At 38.6% G+C, this 23321-nt stretch overlaps 2 protein-coding genes across 2 annotated transcripts; one reads left to right on the forward strand and one right to left on the reverse strand.

The window, feature by feature from the left end:
* Window positions 1-2973: 2973 nt before the first annotated feature.
* On the forward strand, window positions 2974-16115 carry LOC132186934 (DNA-directed RNA polymerase subunit beta). Its single transcript, XM_059601055.2, has 4 exons — window positions 2974-3441; window positions 4085-4529; window positions 4625-4740; window positions 15494-16115. Exons 1-4 carry the CDS (start codon window positions 3030-3032, stop codon window positions 15913-15915), a joined length of 1395 nt encoding a protein of 464 aa, XP_059457038.1. The 5' UTR covers window positions 2974-3029; the 3' UTR covers window positions 15916-16115.
* A 1727-nt stretch (window positions 16116-17842) lies between these two features.
* Window positions 17843-20827, reverse strand: LOC132187235 (auxin-responsive protein IAA27). The gene is made up of 5 exons (XM_059601478.2): window positions 20080-20827; window positions 19061-19287; window positions 18602-18743; window positions 18230-18291; window positions 17843-18102 (listed from the first exon to the last, which is right to left on the reverse strand). The coding sequence occupies exons 1-5, from the start codon at window positions 20607-20609 to the stop codon at window positions 18065-18067; spliced, it is 999 nt and encodes a 332-aa protein (XP_059457461.2). The 5' UTR covers window positions 20610-20827; the 3' UTR covers window positions 17843-18064.
* Window positions 20828-23321: the final 2494 nt, after the last annotated feature.

A 23321-nucleotide genomic window follows, 5' to 3' on the forward strand; every position in this document is an offset into this window, starting at 1 on the left:
GTGATGCTATCCAGGTGGTGCATGCGTTATGAAAAGCTGAAAGAAATTGGAGCATGTATGGCAATCGGATTGAGAATGCTAGAGGTGTACTGAGCTGTCTGCAAAAATGGAAGGTCAATCATGTCAGGCGACATGCAAATGAAGCAGCTCACTGTGTAGAGCCTTGGGTGATTACTAGGCTGTGTTTAGCTTAGTCGAAGGGTTAGCAAGATTTTTCAATCATTAGGGTTTGTTGGAAGTAAGACTTTGGGATTTTGGGTTCTGGCCTAACGTCACAGGGGAGGATCACCAAATGTTTGCTCTGCAACCCTAGAATAGTACACCAAACGTTTGAAGGGGGACCACTGAACGTTTGTTGACCAAATTTTAACCCGCTGGGTAGTGACCAAATGTTTGCTCTACAACCTTAAAACCACCGTGCAATAGTACATCGAACGTTCGACCATGGACCACCGAACGTTCGATGACCTGTAGGACTGTCACTGCAGCGCCCTCAGCTTTTCCAACCCTATAAATATCTCCTCCGATCCCACGCCCTTCTAACGTTCATTTTACCCTTTGAGCCCTAGAGAAACTCTACTTGAGTGATTTATGAGTTGTGATAAGGAGAAAGAAGGTTTCCTTGGAAATCATTGTTCTAGACAGGTAACCTTCTTAACTTGACGTGTTAATTACCTACTTGTTGTGATGGTTAAGTATTTCTCATAACTTGGTTGCTAGTTTTGGATTTATGTTGTTGTTTTAAGTTTTAATCTTGGTTTAAGCATAACACATTTCATTCTTATTGGACGTATTTTCTATTACATGGAGATGTTATTTTGGGTTAGGACTATGTTAGGAATCTTGTTATGGCCTTAAAACTTGCTTAGAGGTGATTAGGCTGTTTGGTTCGAAATTGGTTTTCAGCCCAGAAGCGAATGTTCACACCTCTCTGACCAAACGTTTGAGGTCAAGGCCGAATGTTTGATTTAATTTGTCTGAGCATTCGATAGTCAGGCAGAAACTCTGTTTGGAGCATTTTTATGTTTAGGACTCGTTTTAGCTCAGATTTAGGACTGGTGATAGGTCGTTTCACAGGTTTGGAGAGTGTGGAACACCTGGAGGAGTATTTTGAGGAGCCTTACGACACAAGTGAGTACAAACTCACATGAATACTTGTTATTTTTTCTACATTGTACGACTCTTTTATGTTTACCAAACATGCATGGTTACAACTCTCATAAAATACATTTTGATTTACTATGAACTATGTTTTGGGAAAAATGTGTGTTGCTTAAGCAAGATAATGAATATGGTGGGATTTGTAAGAGTATACATGTAAAAGATGGATAAAACTAATTGCATCGTATGATATGATACAATAGTACGTGCGAGACTAATTGCATATTGCTCCAGTATATTGTTTCAAGTACCGGTATGTGTATCATCAGCCTTGCATTTTTCTTCAAAAAACAATATATTGCTCCACTTAAAAATTAGAATAAGGGATCCACATTATAATAGGAACTTGACCATAGATTGATAAATGCTCTTGCGATTGGTTTATAAGTTGGGGCGTTACAAGAATTGACCTAACTATAGCTAAGGTGGGGGCAACATGGAAGACTATAGAATTTTGTAGAGACATGGAACTTTAACGTGTTATGATCAAAGGAGAGACATTGGAAATAATACATGATTTTGCAAAAGGAATAAAGTTGTTGGAGTAGATACAAGCAACTGATAGATGATGCAAAACCTATGTTAAACAATTTCCAACTATGTTATGTGGGCATGTAAAAATGGAGACTAACGAAGTGACACACTACTTAATGAAAGTGGCAATCCACCAATCTATGGAGCATGTGTAGATTGAGAAATATCCTGTATTTATTCAAAAGAGAAATCCTACTCAATATTCTTAAGTGTCCATCTTTTAGCATTCTTATTTATGTAGCATATTCATATCCGTTTTATTTTTTTATTTTTTCAAAAAATGAAAGTAAAAAGCAAAAGAACAAAGAAAATGTTAAGAAATAGACAATTGAGAATGCTAATCTCTTATTCAAAATATAGTTCTTAAGGAACAAGTTGTACTTTCTTAATTTTTAGTAAAAGAATGATGATTTTCACTATATATAAATAAATAAATAAAGAGAGAGAATGCCATCAATTGCTTTCTGAATTGAGGGAGTGTTGTTATTATTTGTAAATAAAGATGTAATACTATTTATTATTGTTGTACTATTGTTATACAACTAAGATGATGTGATAATAAAAATTAGCTTTTAGATCAACAATAGCTTGTAAAAAGGAAAATCAATAGTTGATTTTCACAATCACATTATGTTCTTATCCTATATATATATAATTCTCTGGTGCTAAAGAATACGTATTATGGGTGTACAAATGAGGAGATTATAATCGCCCAATAACCACTAGCCGCCTATAACCGCTAATCGCATCACCTCATAACCGCTTTTGTAGGCAGTAATAAAAAATCGCTAAGCAGTTATGACGGTGTGGTTAGCGATTTTAGGAATAGGAATAGATGATTAGTATATATTATACATATTAAAAAATAATAATAATAATAATAATATACAAAAGGTCGTCGTTTTGGTGCATTTGATATAGAGTTTTAGTTTTGAGTTTAATGAAATTGAGCTTTATTCATAATAATAATAATAATATTCTTGAACTTTATTACATTTGGAAGCCTTCTAATTATTTAAAAAAGGTCCATAACTGTCTAAAATAGGTCCTAAAAAGAAGTTTAAGGAAGTCACAAATTAAAGCACCAAAATTGGCCCAAACTGCCCATTTCTAAAAAGTGGTTACTGTTATTTTAAAATCACTAACCGCTTAAGGTGGGACAATTGTTGATTTGTTGTTAGCAGTTAGAAATAATAACAGCTTGTATATCCCTCATAGATATCATCTTTAGAGATCGGTGTGTAAGAAATTTCAATCCTTCTCAAAATAAAAAGCTTTTCCGATTTCCATCTAAATTCCATTGTTACCCCTAACAAATTCAACAAAGCTAGCACATGACTCCCCGATCTCACTCTCGCGACTCACACCAGCACACCACCACCACAACCACCACAACCACCATGCCCAGCAAAATGCTGGAGCGGGTCCTCTCGTTGCGCCGAGGCGCGCCGCAGCACGGGGAGGAAGGCTCCGGTGATAACGACGACGACACGACCGACGAGTCGAAGACCAAGAAGCAGCAACTCCCGCTAACAACCCGAGCGGCCAACTACTTTACCAGAATGGGCCCTATGGGGCCCTGCCTGGCGTTCCTCTGCCTTACCTTCCTCGCAATCCTCTCATTGCTAATCTTCCACTCTCGCCCCTTCGTTTGCGTCTCCTCCTACTACAACCCAGTTTCCCGCTCCGGATTCTTCGGGCTAGACGGCCTCGAATCAGACTTCGGATCCCTCGGCGTGCCCTGGTGTAAGCCTTTTTCATTACCTTGATCTGATCCATTAGATTTAAATTTCCTATCTTTTGGTTTTAGATTTCGTGTGTCTAGGGTGTTTATTGTTTCAGATCCGGGTTTTTAATGTTTGATTCGGATTAGGGTGCGACTAATTGGGGTTGGGGACTCTGTTTGGTTTTTGAGAATTCGCGAGAAAACATAGCGGAAATGAAAATGGGGGTTTAGTTGTGAATTACTTTTGGTTGCTGGGAACTTGAAGGATTTTGAAAAGTTTGGAATAAGCATTGAAGTTTCTTATAAGCGAATTTCAAAGGAAGATGACAGTGCTATGTGTTGCTTGTTTGAATTATACCTTAGATATCAGGACATAGATTCTCTCATGTCCATGGCGTTAGTGAAATTTCAATCATAAGGTGTTAGTAGCTGTGATCTTACCAGTAGAAATAGGTCTGGTCCAGCCATGAGTGCACATCAGTCCCGTTATTGTGCTGCAGGATCATGGCAATACATTTGGTAAGGCAGAGATTTTTCTAAGATGAGTTGTGTTGCATATGAACATGGGATGATCCAAATCCTTCTTTCAGTTTCAAATCCTTGGTTTTTGTTGAGTTTTATTGTCAATAATTGTTATTCTTATATTCTTGTCCTTGGCAAAAGGCAGATCGAAACATGGAAAAACAGTTGAATGGACGTCTAAGGATTTGCTTAAAGGCTTGGAAGAGTTTGTACCTATATATGAAACACGGCCAATTAAAAACAATATGTATGGAATGGGTTTTGACCACAGCTTTGGGCTTTGGTTCATTGTTCGATGGCTGAAGCCAGATTTGATGATTGAGAGCGGTGCTTTCAAGGGGCATTCCACTTGGGTTTTACGGCAAGCGATGCCAAACACGCCCATTATTTCACTTTCACCCCGGCATCCTGAGAAGTATCTAAAGAAGGGCCCTGCTTATGTTGATGGAAACTGCACGTACTTTGCTGGAAAGGACTTTGTAGATTTTGGAAGTGTTGATTGGGGAAGTGAGATGAAGAAACATGGGATTACTGATCTCAGTCGAGTTCTTATTTTTTTTGATGACCATCAGGATGAATTGAAAAGGTAATCACTGAATCCCAACCAAGACTTTTATCCCTCCATTGTTTACCGCCCTACACTGGAATCGTAATTCTTCTTTTGCATGCTCTTATGAGCAGAATAAAGCAGGCTCTGAAAGCTGGCTTCCAACATCTTGTTTTTGAAGATAACTATGACACTGGAACCGGAGATCATTATTCCTTAAGGCAGATTTGTGACCAATTTTATATAAGAGGTGCTTGCTCTCCTTTTTGCCTTTCCTCTTTTTACTTATGTAGGCCATATCTACTGCATATGCCTTATGTGTCACGATATGCACCTTGCTCTTGCCTTGACTAAACTAAAGAAAGTTGTTCTTTCTTTTATTCTGAAAAAGTTGGATGAGGTTGTCATATTGAATGCAATATCGATGCCTAACTAATAAAATTTTTTTTGTCGTGTTAGAGCAATGACTGTGTTATGATTGAGGAGTTTATGACAAACAATTTTGGATGATTTTCTACCAAATATATATATAAGTAAATAAAAAGCGTAAACTAGGAGAAGTGGAAGAGAATAAATTTAAAAAAAAAAAAAAAAAAATCTAGAAAAATAGGAAAGTTGGAACTATTGAAAGTAGCCACCAAAGATACAAAATACACCACATTTAACGCAAATGAACCATCCGCCAAACTTCCAAAATGTAGTGATTTACAGCTTGACCTCTCCAACATGCCATTAGCTCCACCACCTGAGGGAGCATGACCCACTTTATCCCAAAAAGATTGAAAGTGGAAGATTGAAAGTAGCCACCAAAGATACAAAATACACCACATTTAACGCAAATGAACCATCCGCCAAACTTCCAAAATGCAGTGATTTACAGCTTGACCTCTCCAACATGCCATTAGCTCCACCACCTGAGGGAGCATAACCCACTTTATCCCAAAAAGATTGAAAGTGGAAGCCCACAAGTCTCTAACCACAATGCAATGGAGAAGGCAGAACATAATCAATAGATTCCTTGCTTATATTGCACACATAACACCAGCCTATCACTCAAACGTGCCTCTTTCTTAAATTATCTATTAAGTCTTCCCTAAAGCTATTGTCGAAACATAAAACGCTACCCTCAAAAGAGCCTTATTTCTTCAAATACTTTTTTTTTTTTTTTTTTTTTTTTTTAAAGTAATTTTTTATCAAGGGGCGAGAGGAAATGAGAAATTCAAACTAGTGACTACCGCTTCATGAGGCATAATCCCCAGTCAATTTAGCTACCCCTTAAGGGACTTTATTTCTCCAAATACTCTTCCAAGGAAAAGAGGAGCTAGTGGGGGGCTAAACACAATATAGAAAGATTTAACATCAACCGTCTACCTTTTGGAAGGAACTAACGAATTTATTCTCATCGCCTCCTCTCAAGTTAAGAGAGTACAACAGATTAAAGAACAAAGAAATCAACACCATCTCCCAATCATGCACATATCTGATAAAAAGTAATATTCCACTGGAAAGTGTTGTTAGAAAACTGCAACTAATTTGCTACCCAAGCCTCCTTACAAGGAGAAATATTAAAAAAATTAGGGAATGCTACCTTCGAGGTTTGATCCCCACACCACACATGTTGCCAAAATCTAATCTTAGACCCATCACCCACATCAAATCAAACAAAGCTAGAGAAGTCTCCCTCCCCTCTCCTAATGAATTTCCATATCCCAATCTCGAAAGAGCTAGAAACTGTTTTAGAACACCACCTACCCCGCATAGTGCCATATTCAACTTCTACAACCGATCTTCACAAAGCCTCCCACTTTGTGGCATAATGCTATAACCACTTCCCCAAAAGGGCCAAGTTAAACATAAAGCAGATTTCTAACCCCCAAACCACCCGAGGAAATCAAACTACAAATTTTAGTCCAACCGACAAAATGGAATTTAAACTCCTCACCTGCTTTGCCCCGCAAGAAATCCCGTTGAAGTTTTTTCAATACAATTGGGGAAGAGGGACTAATAGTAAGTAGGCAAATTAGAATTAGTTCTTTTCATCAATGTAATCCTACCACCTTTTGACAAATAAAGTCACTCCCAAAAAGTCAATTGACATTCTATCTTCTCAATAATACCATCCCGGATTGAGTTTGCCTCGAAATAAGCCTCCAAAGGTAGAGCCTTGATAGGCAGAGAGGACACCCCACAACCAAGGATGTGGACTAGGCCTCCAACATCTTTCACAGCACTAACAGGGACCAACTTTTGATTTGGCCAAATTAATTTTAAACCCTGATACAACTTTAAAGCATAAGAAAAGGCAGTGCAAGTGATAGAGCTTATTTGTATCCTCCTCACAAAAGCTCAAAGTGTTATCTGTCAAAAGGACATGAGACAAGAGAAGCTCGTTACTATTCCTGGACCCCACCAAAAAGCCTGATAAAATCCTTCTGTCCACAGTAGCGGACGCCATCCTACTCAAAGCCTCCATGAAAACGACAAAAGAAGATCCCCTTATCTCAGGACATGGTAGCCTTTAAAATAGCTAAAGGGAGTCCCATTAGTTACAATAAAGGTTCATCAAAACAGAGAACCACATTGTTGAGATACAATGATCAATCCACTTGCACCATTTCCCCCAAAATCACATCTCCTTAACATATACAACATGAGACTCCAATTAACATGATCATAAGCCTTCTTTAGATCCAGTTTACAAAGCACACCTAGAACCGCTTATCTAATTCTACTGTTAAGGCATTTATTAGCAATAAAGACTCAGTCTAAAATGAGTCCCCCTTACGAAAGAATTTTGAGTCTTGGAAATAACCTAATCCAACACTGTTTTCAGCCTGTTAGCTAGGACTGAAAATTATTTTGTAAACACCACCGAGTAGACTAGTAGGACGAAAAATCCTAGATGTCAACCGCCCCCGCTATCTTGGGAATAAGAGCAATAAAAGTGGCATTGAGCCTTTTTTTTCAAACTTACCTCGAGCATGAAACTCATGAAAGACATCCATGAAATCATCTCTAAGGAGCTACCAAAAAGTCTAAAAGAAGGCCAAAGAAAAACCGTCAAGGTTCGGGGCCTTATCACCGTTTAATGCTTTTGCCACCTCAAAGACCCCACTCTCCTTAAAAGCTCTTTCCAACTACAGGCCTCCTCCTCAGCACCAATGAAATCAAAAGGAAGACCATCCAATTTAGGCCGCCAATTGAACTGTTCAGAGTAAAGACTATTGTAAAATTGTAGAATTTGCTCTCATATTTCTGATGTATTCGAAGAAATATAACTGTTAACCACTAAAGATTCAACGGTGTTATTTATTCTCTTCGAGTTGGTCGCACGGTGGAAAAAATTTTGCACTCTTATGACCCTCTTTCAACCAAAGTGCCCTCAATTTCTGTATTCAGCTCGCTTCTTCCAAGAGAGTAGGCCTTTCCAAAGCACTAATAATCTTAGCCTTTCTCAAATTCTCACTATTTGATAAAGATCTTTCTTCTGCAATAACATCAATTTCTGTGTTCTGCTTGCTTCTTCCAAGAGAGTAGGCCTCTCCAAAGCACTAATAACCTCAGTGTTTCTCAACTTCTCGCTATCAGATAAAGATCTTTCTTCTACAATAACATCAAGTCCCTCGAGTCTGTCCAAAAGATGCCTTTACTGCTTCTCAACATTATCAAACACCTCACATTTATTTTAAATCGATCTTTAGAGCTTTCAGTTTACACTAGGATAAAACTAGTGGAGCCTTGAAAGCTGTAGGACAACCACCATTGTTTCACCTTTTTTTTCACAAGGCCCTCTGATTAATTTGAAATACCTTTTGCTCCTAGCAACATCACCATAATCTTACAATAAAGGGAAGTGGTTTCACAAAATTCTTTTTTTTTTTTTTGATAAGTAAAAAGATGAATTAAAGAGCGCAGAGGGGCGCAACCCAAGTACACAGGGAGTATACAAGAGAGCGACTAAGAGGAAGAAAAAGAAGAAGAAAACATAAAAAGAAAGTCAGGGAAGCTAATCACTATAGGCGCTAGCCATCCAGCAGTCCAAGTGAAAAGAGTGTACAAGAAAAAGTGTACAATGTCCTCTATATTCCTAGATGAGTCCTCGAAACATCTAGCATTTCTCTCACTCCAGATACACCACATGAGGCAAAGAGGAACCATCTTCCACACAACAGCACTGCGAGACTTGCCACCCACCCACCAAGAAGCATACAACTCCCTAACACAACCAGGCATCACCCAACACAAACCAAACCGAGAGAACATGGCATTCCACAAGATACGCGCAACCCCACAATGAAGAAAGAGATGATCAACTGACTCCCCATCCGATTCACACATGCAACAACGATTTACCACTACAATACCTCTCTTCCGAACATTATCCAATGTTAGAGTCTTCCCAAGCACGGCCGTCCAAACAAAGAAAGCCACTCTTGAAGGAACCTTAGTGCGCCAAATACTTTTCCATGGGAAAGGGATGGGGTTTGTAGAAGCAAGGATCTTGTAATAAGATCTTACCTCAAAAGTTCCTTTACGAGAAGAGATCCACCACATCCTATCCTCCCCTACTCCACTCCTCGAATGCGCATACAAGAGCGTGTAGAAAGAGGCCAAGACCTCCACTTCCCAATCATGAACCCTGCAAATGAAGGACACGTTCCACTGCACAGAGCCATTTAGACTCTCCCTGTTATCCGCAATAGATGCATCCTTATTGGTGGCAATATTGAAGAGTCCAGGAAAAGCATCCTTGAGAGACATGTCACCACACCAGATGTCCTTCCAAAACTTGATGTTGGACCCAAGACCAGGGACAAATCTGAAGTGACCTCGAAGCGACCTCCACCCCCTGCAAATATGCTTCCATAGCCCCACCCCATGTGGACCACTAGGATCCCTAGAACGCCAACCGCCCCAAACCGCACCATGCTTAGCCACCAAGATCTTCCTCCACCAAGCCTCTTTCTCATGAGCAAATCTCCACAACCATTTCCCCAACAAAGCTTGATTCATCACACGCAAATTTCGGATCCCTAAACCACTCTCAGAGATCGGAGAACAAACCTTGTTCCAACTAACCAAATGGAGCTTAAACTCATCATTAATCCCACCCCATAAGAAATCACGTTGAATCTTCTCCATACGCTTTGCCACGGATGCAGGGATAGGAAACAGCGACAAAAAATAAGTAGGGAGATTGGATAGGGTGCTTTTGATGAGAGTAATCCTTCCCCCCCTTAGACAAATACAAGCGTTTCCATGGGGCTAGTCTTCTAGCGTACTTCTCCAACATGTCCTCCCAACTAGCCTTAACCCTGAACGGTGCCCCCAGCGGGAGACCCAAGTACTTCAAAGGCGTAGAAGCTGAACCGCAACCCAGGATGCCCGCCATAGAGCTCACATTATCCATACTACCAACAGGAACTAAAACAGATTTAGCCAGATTCACCTTTAACCCAGAAACGGCTTCGAAGCAAACAAGCAAAGCACCAATGTTTCTTATTTGATTCGGATCTGCCCCACAAAAAACCAAAGTGTCATCAGCGAAAAGAAGGTGAGAGACGATAACCCGATCCGACTCCCTACTTCCCACTGAGAAACCAGAGATGAGACCCCTGTTAACTGAGGCATTGATCAACCTACTGAACGCCTCCATAGCTATAACAAACAAGAAGGGAGAAAGAGGATCTCCTTGCCTCACTCCTCGCGAACTATCAAAGAAACCGGAAGAGGATCCATTGATCAGAACTGAGAAACGCACAGACGAGATGCAATGTTCAATCCATGAACACCATTTCTCTCCAAAACCGCACCTTCTCAGTAAGTAAAGAAGAAACTTCCAATTCAAATGATCATACGCCTTTTCCATATCCAGCTTGCACAACAAGCCAGGTTCCCCTGATCTTAACCAGATATCCAAACATTCATTGGCGATGAGAACTGAATCTAGGATTTGCCTGCCTTTAACAAAAGCGTTCTGAGGTTTCGAAATGACCCTATCCATCACACTCTTCATTCTGTTGGCTAATACCTTAGCAACAATCTTATAAGTCCCTCCCACAAGGCTAATCGGACGAAAATCCTTAATATCGGAAGCTCCATGTGTCTTCGGAATAAGAGAGATAAACGTGGTATTAAGGCTTTTCTCAAAATAGCCTCGCTCATGGAACTCCGCAAAAACCGCCATAATGTCCTCCTTAATCACATCCCAGCAATCCTGGAAAAAGGCCATAGAAAAGCCATCCGGGCCTGGAGCCTTGTCCCTATCCATACCTCTCACCACCTCCCACACCTCCCTTTCCTCAAAAGGATCTTCCAACCTAGAAGCCTCACCAATAGACAACATATCAAAATCAAGATCATCCAACCTCGGTCTCCAGATGAGACTCTCTGAAAAAAGAGACTCATAAAAATTGGTAACATGGTTGCTAATGACCTCTTGTTTGAAGTTGTAGAACCACCCACAATCAGAGACTCGATAGAATTCTGTCTTCTATTTGCATTAGCAATCTGATAGAAAATTTTCGTGCACTTATCTCCCTCCTTCAACCAACGGATCCTAGATTTCTGCCTCCAACTGATTTCCTCATGTAAAAGGTAAGTCTCCAACTCTCTAGCTAGCAACCTCTTTCTCTCCATTTCTTCTACGGATAACCCTCTCTCCTCTTCCACCCTATCAAGATCCTTTATATCATCCATGCGGGTTTTAATGCACCCTCCCACATCTCCGAATTCCTGAACATTCCAACTCTTAATGTCCCCTTTGAGAGCTTTCATCTTTTTAGCCAGAATAAAACTCGGAGTGCCCTGGAAATGGTAAGACTCCCACCAGCTCCTAACTTTGTCCACAAAACCCTCAGCTTTAAGCCACATATTCTCGAACTTGAAGGGTCTCTTGCCTCCCAAGAAACAATTACAATCAAGAATAATAGGAGCGTGATCCGAACACACACGAAGCATCCTCTTTTGTCGCATACTTGGGTAACGAGCTTCCCATTCTGGAGAGACTAAGAAACGATCTAGCCGAGACCAAGAGTGATTGTTAGACCAAGTAGAGACCCCCCCAGCCAATGGGAAATCCATAAGGCCCTGCTCCGTTATAAAATCTGCAAATTCCCTCATTGCGGACCGAGAATAAGCCCCCCCTGATCTCTCACTAGGATAAAGAGTAGCATTAAAATCCCCTCCAATACACCAAGGCATATCCCACCAGCTCATAAGGCCCGCCAGTTCCTCCCAAGGAAGACGCCTGATGTTATCTTTATTAGGGCCATACACCCCCGCAAAAGCCCAAACAAAACCATCATCAACGTTTCTAAAAGAGCAAGCCGCCACAAAACTGCCCAAAGCCACCTCAACCTTCGTGACTACTCTTCTATCCCACAGAACCAAAATACCACCCGAAGCCCCTCTCGAAGGGACATAGCACCACTCCGCGTAAGGGCATCCCCACAAACTTTTCACAAAATTGTTAGAAATATAATCCACCTTAGTCTCTTGAAAACACACTATATCCACTTTCCAACTTCTAAGAAGATTTCTAACCCTCAACCTTTTGTCCCTTACATTCAAGCCCCTCACATTCCAAGAAAGTATCTTCGGCTTCATTGAATAACTCGACAAGCCCTACCCTTTTTGCTATCCCTCAAAGAACTACCACTGTGCACCTCATAATTAACGGAAAAATTAAGATTATTGAGTTCCCTCTTACCTTTTTTTCCGGTATTTGCTTCTGCTGCCACTCCCTCTTTCAACACCTCTCCCACCTCCTTATCGATGTCCTCATTATCCGCCATGATGATCCCAAAAACCTCCGCCAACCGCCCATCTTCACCATCACAAGAGACACCCACAAGCTTGCTAAAATGAGTTACATACTCCACCGAAATAGGTTCTTGATTCGCACACGGTTCCAAAGCTAAGGAGTCTGGAACAAACTCCTCATCCTTCGAAAAACGATCCTCATTTCCAGAATACGCTACTTCCGAAGAACATAAGCCCTCGTCAAAGACACTGACCACAATCCCTTTCTCCTTAAGAGAGTAATCCGAATTTGGCAAAACCCACTTCTCCATACCCGATGGAATTTCCTCCTGCATGTCGAGCAGCTTCTGTTCACTACCTACGCCCTCCCCCAAGTCCTTCCCCGACATCCTCTGGCCCAACTCCGGTAGATTCCATCTTTCCAAACCCGGCGCAAGCTCTTCCTGAAAAATACACAAGTCCTTTCCAACGACCGGCGCCGTCTGACCCAACTTGACAGTAATCACCTTCTTCGACTTCTCACTATCTTTGGCAACGAGCCCAGAAGGGTCCGACAGAACCAGACTGTGCGATGCCTCCCTTCGATCTCCTGCTGAAGGAACCGACGGCTCCTTGCCCAGAATACCCATTTCTAACTCGCCCAACCGCAACGACACCGGAACTTGAACTATCGGCGTTATCGCCGGAGGATGCAGACCATGACCGGCGTCCAGCACTCCTACCCTTGCCGCTTTCTCCTTCGTCGAGCCCTGCGCACAAGTCACTGGCACACTTGTCGCCCGTGCTGGCAACCCAGAGAAGGCCGACGAATCTACATTCGTCACGATCGGCGGTGTCCGACGCCCTGAGTGAGACGTTGAAGCGCCAGGATCCCCTGCAGGCCCAATGGGTTTCTCATAACATGGCACCAATGCCTTCCTGCTATAGCACTTCAATAATTTATTGGGCCCAACTCCAACTACATGAGCTTTGTCCTTCATCTGTGCTACCAAGATCTTGAATTGGGCCTTGGGCTGTAACTCACGCTGGCCCAAAAGCTGAGCTTGATAACACTCCTTAACTTGGCCCATCTGGGGACTCTCCAAGACAGGGAACCTATTAAAACCAGCAGATCCTTTCCCACACCCACAAGTCAGAAGCGAATCTAACCCATTCATACAGCTCCGATATCCTCCTGTAACTTTAACAGGGAGATCTTCAACTTTTCCTTCTCCTCCGCACGCACGCAACCATGACAAGATGTTCCAGAGGCATGCCCATCAGCAGATTTCTCCTCGGAACTTGGACCCTTCTTCTGCTGTACCCCACAACCGGCATCATCATTCCATGCAAGCCTAGTCGCCGGACCCTTCATCGGAGCCACCACCTGAGCCTCAAGATCTTTCATAACTTCCTTACCATGGCACACAACCATATAATTTTGCCCAGACGAGTTGCTGATCCCAACTTTGCCTCCTACCAACCATTTAGGAACCCTCGCAATCGGTTCATCATAGTGCCCAAACGGTTCCTCTACCTGTTTCGTTGAGGAGAGCAATACCTCAGAAAAGCTCCTTCTCTGTTTTCCTAACACTGTCTTCCTAGCATCCCCAACGAACGACTTGATGAAATTAATAGCTATCCAAAGCTCTGACTGAAGCCGATCCCATCCACACCTATTCCTACCTTCAGGCACCATAACTCTTCCACGCCTATCTCTGCCATCATACTCCTCTAATACCAGAAATCTCCCATGCTTGTTGAAGCATTTCTGGACTAACGCACGTGGAAAGCTTCGAATAGACTCATCCCTAAAGACCCTCGAATCCTCCACTGTCATCTGTTCACCAAAAATATTCACTAACCAAACCGCTTCTTTCCATTCCAACCGTATCGAACGCATCTTTCCTTTGCAACGCTCTTGAAGCTTCAGCACCGTGTCTCCATCCTTCACTACCAACACAAACTCCTTCGACTCCACTGACCAAGCTCTTGACAACCCCATAGAGAAATTTTTTGCAAATTTCCAAAAAAAAAAATCAGCGCATTAAAATTTCCACCAGTTGTTTCTAATCTGATGGAGATGGTAGTTTTGCTGGTGTAAAAATCAGCGCATTAAAATTTTCACAAAATTCTAGGGAGTCTCTCCTGAGAAACATCAAGAAATTGGGCTTTCAAGTTGGGAGAAAGAAGATGCCTATCAATTTTAAACCACCATGGAGGATTTTGATTATTAGACCATGTGAAATTTTCACTTACAAGAGGAATATCCATTAGGCCCTGCTCAATAATGAATTTGGAGAACTCCAACTCAATATTGGTATCGCTCAATCTCGCACTCGAGAAGTGGATGATATTGAAATCACCTAAAATGCTACGGTAAATTCAACCAATCAATCTACCCAGCGAGTTCATCTCAAAGCTGTGTTCTATCATAGTCCACATTAGGACCACAAACTCCCGTAAAAGCCCACTCAACATTGTCAACGACATGTTTGAAGGAGCAAGCAACAGTGAATAACTCCACATGCTAACTTTCCACCACCCTTCTGTCCCACATTAATTAGATCCCTCCAAAAGCCCCTCTAGAACCCAAATAGCAGTAATACACATGCTGACAGCCCCACAAACTGAGCACAACAGCCCTTGACAAAAGTTTCAATTTAGTAGTGTAAAAAAACAATGTTGGCCAGCAGTTCATTCTCTGAGTAAGTTCCTGACCCTCATCCTTTTATCCCTCTCGTTCAGTCCTCACACTTTCCAAGTGCATTACAGATGAAATCTAAAACTTTAGTAAACAAAACCTTCTCCCAACTGTTGGAGTAGGTGAGAGATATATTTATATATTTGTTATTCCCCACCATTATTCTTTACCAGTGGGTGTTTATTTGTAAGTGATAGGGCATTTAGTCTTCTTCACATGGCCTTAATTTACATTCTTGTTGGCATGTATGTCTCAGAATTTGAACGGTCTACTTTTTGGTGGTTTGAAAGATCAAATTTTCTGTGTTTAGTTGAAGTACAAAAGGACTTGGGAAGCAAAAAATTAATCTCTTCTTCAGATGTAAATACTGTATTATTTTTTATTATTATTATACTTGCCATGAGATTCGTAGCTAGAAAGGTTATAGGTTTGGTTGTTTGTGTCCTTGTGGAGTTTCCTTCAATGGGATTTTTAGTTCTGATGATTATAGACTTGTGGTTACTTGCTCACTGCCTCGAGAAATACCCATGTAAGTCGCTTGTTTTTGTTAATTTAGGAGGTGGGCATAGCTGTTTTACAGACAGTGATGAAGCTCGGATTAGATCGAAAAGAAAGAAATTCTGGGAGAAAGCAATGGATATAGAAGAAGTTTGTGGGCCGGGTGAAGCATGGTGGGGTGTTAGAGGCTACATGCGGGATAACTTCAACCACAGCAATCAGCCAATATCCTATGCCCAACACTTTCAGAACAGCCGTTTTCTGGAATCAATTCTTGATGTTTACTGGGAACTCCCTCCCGTGGCCGGACCATCTCTCACTCATCAAACAAGATATGATCCGGCTCGTGCACCCAGCCCTATCGTTGAAGACGGCCGGTATGGCTTGTTCCAGCGGCTTGGTCTAACCAGGCTTGATACTTCTGTATTTAATGGGTATACTCAGATGGTTTATCTTCAGATATCTAAACAAGAGTTTTAGAGCAGTGTAGAAGAGAGTGCATTTTTTTTTTTTGTTTTCCCATAGCTATTTATATAATAATGTATGGATTTTTTTTTCTTCTTTCTGTTTCTCTTGCTTTCCACCATATTTCTGTTTATTCAATTTTTAGAAGTCCGTTTAAAGAACTTTTTTGTGTACTTTCCAAAAGACAAACATTTTCATGCAAGCACAATTTGGTAGTTGACCATCACTTCTATGTGGGGTTTGTTAGTGCTTTCATTTATGTTATCACCAATTCTTTGCAGTTTTATCACGTGCCAAGCTCTATAGTGCAGAAATGAGCCACGGCAACATGTTTTTCACGTTATGTCCAACTTGCATAGTATAAGCTTTTTAGCCTTTCTGATTTTTATTCACATAGTTGAAGGGGTGCTTCTAGTCAATTGAGATGCAGATGATAAGATGGCTTCTGTGGGTGCTTATATAGAAAATTCAAACCAGAATTATCACATTTGGAAAAAAATATAAGAACCCACGATGGGTCAGTTACTCAGTCTTGTTAAGCTTTGGGAAATTGAGTTTTGATGTGTTTAAAAATTGGTCTCTAGGTTTTCGAAAAAAAAAAAAAAAAAAAAAAAAAATCATTCGTTGGGTTTTCAACAAGTAATACCAAATGTCTTTTCCATATCTCTCTTATATCTCTTCAAAATTAATGTGATTTTTAAAATTATTATTTGATCAAAATTTAATAATAATTTTAAAGCCAGATGGGAAGAACATTTAACATTACTCAGTTCTCAACACTTCAAAATTTAGTTCATGTTTTTTTTTTTTTTTTTCTAAATTTTTTGTCCAATAGGAACTTCATTCTTGTGAAAATATAATTGTCTTAAAGAAAATATTTTATTTTATTTTATTTATTTATTTGTGAAGGCTGGCCTTAACCCCACACCACCTCAAGTAATTGGGAGAGCGGCTAATGCCCGCAGCTTTGGTCTAGGTTTAACAATTTTTTTTTTTTTTTTTTGTCTAGGTTTCAATTCCTAGGACTAAAAACGGAGATAGTTCATCTGTCTAACTTTCATCCATAAATTGACGGAAATTCATGTCAATGCCCTTTCAAAACAGACATGTGGCCCTCTTTTTCATTAAAAATTAAAAGAAATAGAAAAAAAAAATGGAAAACTAAAAATATTAAAATATTAAAAACTTTAAAAATTCATTAACAAATTTTTTTTAAAAAATAATAATAAAGTTAGGGTTGGCCGGTCCCTTGGAGGTGGCCGAACCACCCCAACGCCCTTGGAGATATGGCCAAAGCCACCCCTATTTTGTTATTTGGAGGTGGCCAAACCACCCCCAAGCCAAACAGGAGCGAGAAACCCCCCAACCCCCATTTTGCTATTTGATGGTGGCCGACCACTCCCATTTTGCCTAAAGGGGTGGCTCGAGCAAACCCTCTTTTTTTCTTTTTCTTTTTTTTTTCAAGAAGATTTTATAGATATTTTTAATAGATTTAGTTTTTTAGTTTTTTTTTTTAAAAAAAAATAATAATAATAATTAATTATCGAGGCATATAGTCATGTGGTATCTTTTGATTAATTTGACCTAAATTTCCATTAACTTTTTAGACATAAAATGAACGAAGGTATCATCTCCATTTTTAGTTATACGGTACCGTTTACAATACAACTTGATGGCATTTAACTTTAAATTTCTTCAATTTTCTCATATCCTAAGGCACCACAAACTTATTGGAGTTCGAGAATTAGCACGACAGATTGAATCCAAGAGTGCAAATGGATTACTGGGTAGGAAGCCCAGAGCAAGAAATTAAAACTGATTTTCTTTCACTTCTCTTTTATACCTCCTCAGTCTAGATGACTTTTACACCAAACTCATTGAACTCTCAACTATTGCTTGTAATTTTTCTTCAAAAAATAGAAATTGCAGTGAGAAATAAATATACAAACATCAAGCAACCCATTTACACAGCAATTGGAATTCAGCGATACATAATAGAGAAAACAAGATAAAAATATAGAATAATCTGGATGTCTCCAGTGGAAATCTTCTACCTTACTGGAAAATTTTCCAATCTATTAACTACACAAGTACACATATAGGACTCTATAACAAAACACCAAGGTAAAAATTCTTCCAAAGCTTTGAATGCCTCCCTTTCACATCAGCTACGGCTCTTGCACTTCTCCATGGCCCTTGGCGCTGCAACCAAGCAGATGTGTGTTGACATCATTTTGAGCAGAAAACAAAATCTTGGCTGGTACAAGAATCTTGGAGCATACTATATTTAATCAACAAAGCATCTCATACTATATTCAATTGGACAGACCTAACCCAATTGCCTCTGAACCTTTCATGATCCTCAGCCTCCTACAGGAGTTGGTGAACATTCTGTGATAACAGATCAACAAAACAGTAAGACTTCACGGCTGAAAATGATAAACTCTGAAAACCCTTTGTAAGATAAAGGGATCAAATAAATACATGGTTCACTTTCGTGTTTACCCCACCATTGCAACAGATAATAGCAATAGCAGATCTGGGTTGATCTATTCAATTACCTGGAGTCAATTTTATTAAAGAAACCATGCAATTTGGTATGAAATGCCAGATCACATTAAGAAATCATCTATGGTATACGTTTTGGACAGAAAATTCCAAAAGAAAATAAGAAATCACATTATATGAGGATAGCACTTACTCCCAGGGGACATCACCAACAAGCATCCAATCACCATCCTTGTCCTCATATGTCAGCACATATTCAGAACCATGGAGAAGGTCCTTCAAGCGACTCTCGTTCAGGCCATCTCGTCCTGGAAGTCCATGAGAACTGCACTGCCCTGAATCATGGTCATTAACGAATTTGAGTAAATACTCTTCTGATAAACCTTCATATAGTTTCAAATGCAGCTGGTGTGTAAATATGTCACCATGCAACCTTGTTGCAAACTTGAGTAAACACCCCTAAATACATTCTAGACGTGGCAGCCATGATTTCCTAAATTAAACCATCACTAACAACGAACCAGAAAATTCAACATGCATGTAATAAAATTCACTTCTACTTCAAATGTTATTATGTTCTAGTGTTCTACTATGTGGTGTGTGTGTGTGTGTGTGTGTGTGTGAGAGAGAGAGAGAGAGAGAGAGAGAGTACCAATGGTAAAGCAGCTGAACATCTTCTCGAGAGCTGATGAGATTTCCACATAATTGTTGTAGATTTTGAGATCAACCTTCCTTAGGTATGGAGCACCATCCATGCTAACTTTTACATAAAGACATCCAAATCCAGTTTTGCCTTCAGCATCACTATTTTTTGCCAAATTCGAGGTCATGGTGTTCTTTCGGAATGATCGAATTGGTGGCCATCCTACTACCTGTGTCCTGTTGCAAGAATTTAGGCTTAGTGATTCACCCCCTTGAAGTAGTATCCATTTAAGAACTCATCACATAGACTAAAATTCAAAAATTTGGAATGCTAGGATTAGATTAGATAAATAGTTGAGTTGAAATAGGATTTCAATTATTTAGGATTAGGTTTATTTGAATATTTGATATGTTACCTTTTAGGTGTTATCATGTTATCAATTGTAGTCTATTTATAGACCATTTTATTAATGAAGAAAGCAAAGAATGAATTAGACGTATGTCTTTGTGGTCTTCTCCTACCTAAGTGGAGTATTGTGGTGTTCTTCTACCCTAAGTGAAAACATTCTGTGCAGGCTAGGACGAATAGAAAAATCTACCAAGAGCATGTAAAAACCACTAATCTTCTATATTGGGGGGGGGGGGGGGGGGGGGGGGGAACACCATCTAGGGTTAAATAAGAACCAATACAACAATTGAAAAGGAAAACAATAAGGAAAAAAGAAAAAGTAAATAAGAAAATGGATACAAAAGTTGAACCCAATACCAGCGAATATTAAGGCTCTATTTGAAGCCTAGAATTAAAAATTCAGTCTCCATTTTAACAAAAAGGTAAACCAGATTGGGCCTAATAAAACAATTAATTTAAGGTGAGGTTTTCACCTTCTTTTGAGAAAATCCAATACAACAAAAAAACTAAAATCCATATATTTTTTTAACTTTTCCTCAAAATTTTAGCAATCAATTTTGGACAAACGCAACCCAACAAGGAGAAACACAAGTAACATATAGGGAGAAAGGGAAGCTTACTTTGCAGCAGGAGCACTACCCTGTTCATTTGCAGCAGGAACCTGAGGCTTCTTCTCCTGAAGTGGTTTTGGAGATTGAGGAACAGAGGCAGCCTCCTTCATGTTTGGTGTTGCAGACAGACATGAGTATTGGGTACTGGGCTTCCCACCATTCCCACCTCCAGGAGAGAACAAATCAGCCTCAGATCCATTACTGAGAGAGAAAACCCATTTATCAGACCCATCAATGGCATCAGAGAAACCCCTCTTAGCCCCAGAGACAAGGTTCTTTAGAGGGCTTGGAGAATACCCATTATTCTTATCCTCCAATTCTTTGCCAAAAAGAGAGACCCCAGGTCCTGAATTTCTCTCTGGGGATTCAGACCCAGGCAAACCAAGCCTGAGCTCAGTCTGCTTGAGGTTGAGAGCAGAGGTCTTCCCATCCTCACTGGAGAGGGTAGAGGAAGTAGAAGATGAAAGCTTGTCAGAGCTTCTTTCCATTGAAGAAGTCTCTGTTAAGCCTATATAATTATGTTCCAGTGGTATAGACATCAAACTTACACAATGCAAGAAACCAAAATATAACTCGAGGAAAAGCCTGAGAAAGTATACGAATGTGAAGAAGGGGAAAATGGGTTTGATTGTTTCAACAGAGACACACAGAGAGAAGAGTGGGGGATGAACACTCTGTTAAGCTCCGAGGGTTTGGATTTTTTTGATGCAGAAAAGAAGCTTCTTTGGCCTTTCTGTAGCTATTCTTTTTTACCCACTTTTATCTCTCTCTCTCTCTCTCTCTCTCTATATATATATATATATATATATATAAAGAAGAAGAAATTCCAACATTTCTCTTTTGTTTTTTTTTGTTTTTTTTTTTTTTTTTTTTTTTTTCTATTGTGTCTGAAACTCTTTTTATAACACCACCTTCATTACAGCAAATGATTCTAAAGAAATGAGTATGATAGATTCAGAGCTCTTGTGAGCTCTCTCAATTATAACACAATATTTTATGCTCCAAGTCTTGTGAGTTGTGAGCTCTTATTATACCTTATTTCACTATATATAATATTTATTTTTATTTTTAAGAGCAGATAAACACTATCACAATAGCTCAATAGAATGCGAGTGTAATATATAGCATTATACTTGTTTAATAAATTTAATTATTCACAAAAAAATGTTAAATATTACACCAAATTTTATTAAATTGATATGGCAGTTAAACTTTTTTTAACAACCGATGAATCAAGATTGATGGGCATTACCGTGTCAGTAGAGTGAAATGCGGGTAAGTTTTACTACCCAATGGACAGGAGCAAAAGTTTATCTATCAAGTTTTATAATCATATCTAATGGCTGCATTTGGCAACGGCTATCAAATTTAAATTATTATTCATCAAAAAAATTAATCTCCAATATTCTTACTTGTTATATCATATTATTCACTTTTTATTATTATTTAAATAAAAAAAAATTATTACAAAATTTTTTTTTAAAAAAAAATACTCACTTTTTTATATTAAACATTTTTATTTTTTTCTTACATCAACCAACTTTTACTACAATATCAAGCCAATACCAAGCGAAGCCAATGTGTTGGTACAATAATTGCATTTAAAAAGCATTAAATATATAACTTAGTTTTATCAAGTTTTACTTGGGATATTGTTTTTCGTCAAAATTGGGGCATCTTATATCACCATCGCCATCCAATATTAATTATCAACTCAAGTATTAAATGAATTTCTAGGGCAGTTTCAACAAACTATTATGAGTATGAGAATCTTTCATTTGCAAAATATCTTTATAGAAATCATCACCCCATCCCCACAAGAATTTTCATAATTTTAAATGAAATTAGCGGTATTTATTTTTTAGTCAAAAATTTAAAATTGATTCATTTAAACGTATAGATGATATTACATTTTTTTAAAAGAAATATTAATATTAATATCATATATATACCACTAAATACACAAATTTTAAATTATGACAGTAAAATATATATTATTTTAATAAAAAAATATTATCTATTTCATTTGAAATAAAAATAAAAAAGACAACTAGAGTGTCGAGACAACAATAAATTGGTTGTAATTATAAACCAATTGAATCATTAATTTTTAGGAACACTAATCTCTAACCAAATGGGATCTTTTCCTCCTTTAAAAATAGAATATTCAACACTCAAATCATTTTTAAGTGATAAAGTAAATTAAATTAATCAAACTAACATCATTGGAGACTAAATTGAGAAAAAAAAAAAAGATTAATTTAAAATGGAAGAATCACATAATCTACTATAACCAATAATAATAATAATAAAATTATTTTTTAAAAAAAGAAAAGGTAAATAAAAGAAAGTGGATGTGAAAAGGGCAAGGCCCAAGGGGGCAAAGAGCAGAAGAGTTGGTAATTAAGTACGTATTTTATTATTATTATATAGGTATAGCCACCTTTGTGTACACCGACAGGTTTCTGTTTATTCCCGGCAACCTTTAAGGAAGTGTCCCTTTAATATTATTATATTATATAGGCTTATATGTAAAAATACACCATTACCCCCACACAGTGCAACTCATTTTAGCACGGAATGGGATAAAAAAGAGAGAGAGAGAGAGAAAGACAGCGACTGCACGAAAACGGACAACTGTCTTTGTTGTTCAGTTCAACACTTGAACCCCGGGACAAACTTCTCAGATCTTTCAAGATTTCCCTCTCTCTACTACAAATACAAAACGTGCAAAAACAAAATAATCAAAATATTAATAAAAATTATATATATATATATATATATATAGAGAGAGAGAAAACTCAAAAATAAATTATGTGACATAGCTTCAACGGTTATGTTAGGAATGTTGTGTAGCTCAATGGTTGGACGCAACGGAAATTATTAGTTTGAATTTTTTTTGTTTTATTTTTTATTTTTTTGTGCAGACATATCCAAAAAAAAAAAAAGGTAATGTTATAAGTTTTTTTATATTTCTTAAAAAATAATATGACTTTTAAAATTATTATTAGATTTGTGATTCCTCAACCGATTGAACTACTCCTTAAAAATGTGATTAATTATTATTAAATTTTAATCCAATAATAATTTTAAAAGCCTATATTTGTAGTTCTATGTTTATTCAAAGTATTGTACTTGCATTTACAAATATAAAAAATAAAAATGAAAGTATTGTACTTAGGAACAAGTATAATTTTTGAGATCCACTTAAAAAAAAATAATAAAATAAAATCTAGCATTGCTTGTCACGT

This window comes from Corylus avellana, chromosome 6 (genome assembly GCF_965113065.1).
Source record: "Corylus avellana chromosome 6, dhCorAvel1.hap1.2, whole genome shotgun sequence".
In the NCBI taxonomy this organism is placed as follows: domain Eukaryota; kingdom Viridiplantae; phylum Streptophyta; class Magnoliopsida; order Fagales; family Betulaceae; genus Corylus; species Corylus avellana.

What these genes read in the sequence shown, in the direction of transcription:
- LOC132186934 (XM_059601055.2), top strand. Translation starts at nt 3,030, where the DNA reads ATGACTCCCCGATCTCACTCTCGCGACTCACACCAGCACACCACCACC. An exon ending in CATCAGGATGAATTGAAAAG is followed by an intron (nt 4,530 to 4,624) that starts GTAATCACTGAA and finishes TCTTATGAGCAG; the next exon opens with AATAAAGCAGGCTCTGAAAG. An exon ending in TGACCAATTTTATATAAGAG is followed by an intron (nt 4,741 to 15,493) that starts GTGCTTGCTCTC and finishes TTGTTAATTTAG; the next exon opens with GAGGTGGGCATAGCTGTTTT.
- LOC132187235 (XM_059601478.2), bottom strand. Translation starts at nt 20,609, where the DNA reads ATGTCTATACCACTGGAACATAATTATATAGGCTTAACAGAGACTTCT. An exon ending in GTTCAGCTGCTTTACCATTG is followed by an intron (nt 18,744 to 19,060) that starts GTACTCTCTCTC and finishes ACCATGATTCAG; the next exon opens with GGCAGTGCAGTTCTCATGGA. An exon ending in GTTGGTGATGTCCCCTGGGA is followed by an intron (nt 18,292 to 18,601) that starts GTAAGTGCTATC and finishes CTGTTATCACAG; the next exon opens with AATGTTCACCAACTCCTGTA.